General features: G+C 43.9%; 1 protein-coding gene across 2 annotated transcripts in view; it reads right to left on the minus strand.

Moving 5' to 3' along the window:
* Positions 1 to 4312: 4312 nt before the first annotated feature.
* The window catches only part of otx1 (orthodenticle homeobox 1), a 5854-nt gene continuing 3379 nt past the window's right edge, over positions 4313 to 6787 (minus strand). For both annotated transcript variants that reach the window (XM_020601849.1, XM_020601850.1), the window contains exon 4: positions 4313 to 5234. In XM_020601849.1, the coding sequence (XP_020457505.1) occupies positions 4494 to 5234 (741 nt within the window). In that variant the 3' untranslated portion in view covers positions 4313 to 4493. The remainder of the gene's footprint in view (positions 5235 to 6787) is intronic.

Here is a 6787-nt window from a genome sequence, read left to right on the forward strand (position 1 = left end):
GAATTTCAAGAAAGGTCCCGGTGCCTTGTCGTATGAGCGACTGAGCAGATTTGGCTCCACCAGCTGGACTGTGTTGGCCACCTGGACTCATAGGAACCAGTGGTGCTTTTTTCCTTTGAGTTTGGAGAACAGATTCAAGAGGTTGTTGGTGGTTATGACAAAGCAGAAAAACTGAAGACAGCACCCAGGACTACACCAGTGTACAGTTGACCCCAGATTAACCTCCCGGGCAAATATAACCCTTGTCTGCATCACCTCTGGACGATGAACACACTGGGACGTCAAGGCCTGGCAAAAGCCAGTGAAAGACGAGCGCAAGATGTTTTCCCTCCTGTCCTGCATGGAAATAGAAGACAGGACTGCTATCAGTGCATCTCCCGGTTCTTTGAATCTCCTTTTCTCACTTAGAGGCCCATAAGGTCTCACAAACCAGGTACTGGAGGATCAGTCAAGTTTGTCTTTATCTTTCTGCCTGTCTCTCTTTCCTAGATACACATCAGAACCACTCATGCAAAAACAGTCCTGCATGGTTCCAGTTCATTTCCTGGACAAATGTGAACAAAATGTCAACAGTTTCCAGTCCACCCTCATTCAGACACCTTCACCAGAGCAGGCGAGAGGCCAAAAGGTTAAAAGTGGTGACACGGCGCAGTCGATGGTCCCATTGAAGACCCTGAGTTCAGGTGAAAACAATGAACACACTCTTGCACAAGTGTTAAAGTGATGAACTGGTTCCATAGCATCCTTTTTTTTTTTTAAATTAAAAATACAGCAGTCAGATGTACGGAGAGTTCCTTAAATGCAGCTGCAGGTAAACAACTGAAAAAGTCTTAGCAAATTTTGTATTTATCTAACTTTTAAACATTGGCTCATAATTTTAAGGCTTTAATTTTCCTAGTCGACATTTTAGAAGCTTTTCCACCCTTATAATAACCGAAACCTAAGTAAGAGAGCTAATTAGTTTTTGGTTACAGAATTGTAAAATTAAAAATTTTTCGCTACTCACAGCTCTACAGCGATCACAAAAATGTGTTTAAACAAAGATAATCTGATTAAATGATATCCTCATCTTAATCTCAGATGAACCTTTTTAAGGTAAAGCTGATGTTTTTTCTTGCTCCTCTGTTGTGAAGCCAAACCTCTCACTGCCGTTGACTTGACTGTGGAAGAAGGGATCATTTACAGACTGGAGCAGTGAGATAGTTGTTGGTTTTTAATGCTTTGTCACTTTAGTTTGACCTCTGGTGTAGAGACAAGTTCCTAAAAGTAAACGAAGCTGCACTGGTTTTACAGTAAACTGTTAAAAGTCAGTGTTAACCTGTCAAACTGTCTGTGCATTAGTTTAGTATCATTCCTTTGGCATCGAAAAGAAAACGCTACATTTAATGTTTTCAGATTTAAGATTTGCCATGTTCTCCTTTATTCTAAGGTGGATTCCAGCTTTTAATTAACATTTAGAGACATATTTCATCTCCACCATACATTTGGGGGTCTGGTGGAATATGTTTTGTTTCTAATGAGACTGAATTACTTAAAATTAAACAGTTAACAGCTGCAGAATCAACAAGTTGGAGTAAAGCAGGGACGTTTTTCTTAGTGCAGGTTTGCTGACAAGTGGACTCGGCGAAACAAAACGGAATGCAATGATTTGTATGTGGAAAAGAAGTTCAATCCATTATCTGAATGAGCTTTGCCACGTAGTTCACCAACATGTAAAATCAGAATAAGACGTGAATTTTTCAGCTGTAGTTGGTAACACGCCCATAAAATGTCCTAAATGAATTCGAAATGTTAGATTTCGTCCCATTTTAATCACAATAATGCGTCATTCTACCGTTTCCCTTGCGTTTGGTGTGTGTGTGGCTCAGCCAACGCTCTCATTTGAGTTCACTAACCCTGTTTTCAAGACCAAACAGTATTTTACTGCCATTAACGTGGAGGCCAGATCGGTCTCTGCCAGACCTGTGACCCCGAACTCACACGAATGGTCCCAAATGTTTATTTGATGCAAATCTGAACAAATCCGCCGCTGTTGCTGGTCAGTCGCTGCGCCGTTTACGCGTCTTGGCGCAAACACGTTTCCTCTTTGCAGATATTTATTCAACTGCTGTGCGCGTCTTTTACATAGAGAGACCAGGCGCGGCTGGAACACGCTCTGCGCAGACGTATTGATGAAGCTGATGATCTGATCGGGTTGATCGGAGGGATCAGGGTGCGGGGACAAGGCTTCAGAATATGTTTGGCCTGTGGCAGGTTGTATGAATGATGCTTTAAGTGTGAAGAGGTGAAACTACAACAGGTCACTACTAAAATAAACCGTTTGCTGGAGCACTGTGTTCTTCACACGGTACCGACCATCCCGTCTCCCCGAGTGGAGCGGTTCGCCTCCGTTTGGGCCTCAAACCGAGATGGTAGCGTTTGCATCACGAGCTGAGAGTATTTTTAAGCAAACGGTGATTTTCACACTATTTAATCTGAATGTCTTAGATCCGTGAAGATAAACAGTCAGAGCACGTTTTAACTCCTTCCCTATGAATCATCAGTTCTTTTGACCTCCTGTTGTAACTGATGAGTCGGTTGGCAGAAATGAAAATCTGGATACGTGACCAAATAAGCACAGTGTAGAGTAGCTGTCCCACGTTTCTGACATTGGTTTTAGTTGGAAATCAGCGGAGCAGCCTTTCATAAGGCCTTTGGTCGCGGCCCTGACCAGAGCAGCTGTAATGGAACAACTCTCAAACCCCGACTCGGTTCATTTTCTGCGCTATTTTATTATCTTACCCGATATTATTTGAAAAACCTTGCATTGTCTTAATTAAACGAACAAGCAGAGAAGGGCGTCCAACGTGCTCTTCTGGGGTGGATTTATTTTTGATTATTTTAACACAAGGACGGGGTTTTTATTGGGGCACTTAATTTACATGAAATCAGTTTTATTGCCTCGTCTGCTGTCGGTGCAACCTTCACTGCTACAAAACATGCTCGTCCAAAACAACCTTGCCAGAGCAATGATGCGATATAATGCGTTTCTGCCTGTGAGCAATAACACACACACACACACACACACACACACACACACACACTTACATGTGACCCCCTAACCTGGCCCCACCTGCGTAATTACCGCATCAGAGGCAGTGAAATTCCTGCAGGTTATTTTGGAGAAACCAACTGAGGGCACAGGAGTAATTATCACGCCATTACAGCGCCGCTTTCAATTAGGCCTCGATCAAATGTCTCCCGGCTCAATATTTAGGGCTTTTTAAGGCCGCAGTTTGAAAAGACACTTTGTCACCCTGAAGCAAGTCGAGATGGTAGCGTTTTAATTTAAGACAAAAAGGATTAAAACAGATTGCTCTCTAAATGGAAACGCATTCGCAGCTTGTATTAATTATGGATTCATTTGCATTTAGCCCCGTTATAATTAGGGAAAATAAATAAATCGACAAGCTTTTAAAGTAGGACTAGTTGAAATGAAAGAAAGCGGTACTGGTGAGTTTGTCCAAAGGGGAACTGGGCTCCGTGTTGGTCCCCACCCAGACAGACTCCACCGGGGAAAGGCAGCGTGTCTTATCGGATCTTTATTGGATGAACATGTATGTGAGGGTGGTTGCCTTAAAGATACATTCAACAATCTCACTGTCATTTTGGAACTAGAAATCCATACCCCCCCTCCAAAAATAAAAATGCTTTGACTCCAATATCAAGCCAAGTGCTGCGGTTAAACATGTCCAGTTTCACAACAATGCCCAGGAGGAGGTCTGGCCTGTTGTGATATTGTAGAATTTTTCAAATTGCCAAAACATGTTTTCAGGAGTAAAACAATGTAAAAGCTGAAGGTTATGGCCAATTTGTTCTTTGGACTGTTTGGAAAGATTTACATACAGGATTCTTCTTTTTACCTCCCAAAGTCGGAATAAACTATTTCAAATGGGGGGAAACCAACTAAACATGGTCACTGGAACTGACCCAGATACTTATTTACATATTTCAGCTCCTCAACGCAGCTGACTAAAAATCTCTGTCATCCTAAAATAACAAATTTCAGAAATAAAAACTATACAGGATTCGATTGGGCTGGAGGTCAGAGGGCACTGCCGGCAGTTCCTGTCGGTGCACCAGAGGGGACGTTATTCCTCCTATCCAGAGAGCTGGTGTCGCAGCAGTTTGGCTGAAATAACTTCTTGTCGTTGATTCAAAAACTGTTTGGTTTTGTTTAGCTCATCCATGACGGGGCATCTTAAACCCATCACTCATCATCATCATCACCAGGAAATGGCTCCTGCTGCTTTCTCTTCACAGGTACATTTTCTTCTTCTTCTTCTTTATTTTTAAATTTTAAAAAGACAGGGAGGATAAACAAGGTCCAGGTACGGAGCATCCCTGCTGCTATCTTCTTACAGTTCATAAACAGTTTTTAAAAACAGGCAGTATGCTAATCTGGAAAACGGAGGGAGCAGAGGAGCAGGAAGGGAAGGAAAAAGAAAGCTTGATCACAAGACTTGGAACCTCCAGGAGGCCTGGTCTTTGTAGTCCAAGCAGTCCGTGGTGTTAAAGTTGAGCTTCCATGAAGAGGCTGCAGTCTGCTCTTTGTAATCCAGGCAGTCGGAGGAGTTGAAGGCCAGGCCCGAGCCGCCGTAGGCCTGGTGGTGGTGGTGGTGATGGTGGCCTGATGACTGGCTGATGTGGTGGTGAGGATGGCCTGACATGGAGGAGGCCGTCATGGGGCTGAGCTGGTGGTGGTGGGAGTGCATGGGTGCCAGGTAGGAGCTGCAGTCCACGCCGCTGAAGTAGGAACTGGAGGGGGTGGGGTAGCCCTGACCATAGCCTGGTGTCTGGTTGTAGGACATGGGGTAGGAGGTGGCGGCGGCGGCGGAGCCCGACATCGAACGCTGCATGCAGGAGGCATTAGATGGCGGTCCAGGCTCAGGGAGTGGCGCCACAGCGGGAGCAGGAGCGTTTCCGGGGGAGATAGCAGGGCTCCAGATGGAGGAGACGGTGCTGATGGAGGTAGAGGTGCTGCTAAGTGCCGCCGGGCCTGTGTGATTGGTGGAGGATGAGGAAGAGGACGAAGAGCCTGTGCTGGAGACTGCAGGAGGAGTGAACTGGCCGCTGCTTTCTGAGCCGGTGCTCTCCCGGGCCGGGGAAGACTTCTTCTTAGGCGGCCGGGCTTTGGCACTGCTGCCGCTCTGCTGCTGCTGGCGACACTTGGCCCTCCGGTTCTTGAACCACACCTGAAACCAAGAACACCAGCCAGGAGTTAGCAACGGTACACACCGACAACCTGCAGCATTTCATGAGAAGATAAGAGAAATGCTCCCAAGCCATGCTGGGAGTACATTATGGAGGAAAATTGAGGGTTATTAGGCATCAAGGTTCATTTCCCCTCAGACCGGCCAGGGGTCCAATTTCATAGCTGGTAGATGGCTCTGAGATAACAGGCTATTGGGTTTCACCACACAGAAGGGTAAGTCTAGTGCACCGCAAGGCAGGATCACGTAGAGCACTTTGTTTCACACACACACATTCTGAGAATAACTCAAAGTGTAAGGCAGGGCAGCCCTGGTTCCCCCCCAGTGCCTTTCAGGAGCAGTATTTGTTCAGCACAGAGTTGTTTGTGAGGGATAGCTGAAAAATAAGATGACTGGACCATCTGAAATGTTAATATGTACAAATTGGTCTGTTGGTTTTACATCAAGTCATGTTTAGATGAAGTGAGCTAAACCCTGAGCAGAGGTGGGAAGGGTAGATTATATAACAGCTGCCCAGGAGCAAGTTGGTAACTTCAGCAGAAAATAATTAGCAAACCTGCCTGTGTCATTTAAATCCCATTGATCATCTGACCCTCGGTCGATACGTTTATTATCCTTTTTAGAGGTAAATAAGTGAAACTACCAGGCTAAAAACTCTAATTTTCTTAATTGGTTAATGATGAACCTGTTAGATTAGTGTTTTAGTAATGTTAAAAATAATAATAATTAATTTACAGGCCTACAAATAATAAACGACAGAGTCCAGTGATTTATCAGCTAACATCTCTACAGTGTCAACAGTGAAGACGTGATACGAGATAAACCGAGTTAATATGTACCTGTGTGCTCTTCAGTGCAACACTTCCACCTTAACATCCGTGTTTATGAAGCTGAAAATGTTTTGGGTGAAGATGTCAAATGTATCAATTCAATAATACGTTTATTATTGAGGTCATAGTTAAAGGTGGTGTTGTACTGGACCACATTATATTCAGGTGCTCGTTTTGGCCTCCCCAGCTACATGCATGAGAGGGTCAGAATATTAGGAACACCTTTAAACATAATGTAGTCCAGTACAACAGCACCTTTAACTATGATGTCAATAATAAACATATGAATGAATTTATACACTTGACAATTTCACCATAAACAGATGTTAAGGTGGAAATGCTGCACACAGTGGTACAGGTGTACCTAATAAAGTGGCCGTGAGAGTAAAATCCACCTTTTAGATTCTGTAATATTCAGAGCCTACATTCATATCCAAGTCATTTATACAGCTTGTTAATAACACATTGGTGACAAATATCAATCAGTAGCTTTTCTAATCCTCCTTTTGGTTTTTTAACATTTAGTGGCATAAGAACATTGATCTGAATTTATCATTCAGAGCCAACTAACATCAACCGTTAATGTATGAGAAACTAATGCCAACGTCTTTTGAAACAACTTTAGGAATCAGTTCAGTCTTGGTTTGAATTTTTGCAGCTGTTCCAGGACTTTGGCTGAAACTGGGTTAGGAGCCAAAACCGAGC

The sequence above is a fragment of the Monopterus albus genome, unplaced genomic scaffold, assembly GCF_001952655.1.
Source record: "Monopterus albus unplaced genomic scaffold, M_albus_1.0 scaffold52.1, whole genome shotgun sequence".
Classification (NCBI taxonomy): Eukaryota; Metazoa; Chordata; class Actinopteri; order Synbranchiformes; family Synbranchidae; genus Monopterus; species Monopterus albus.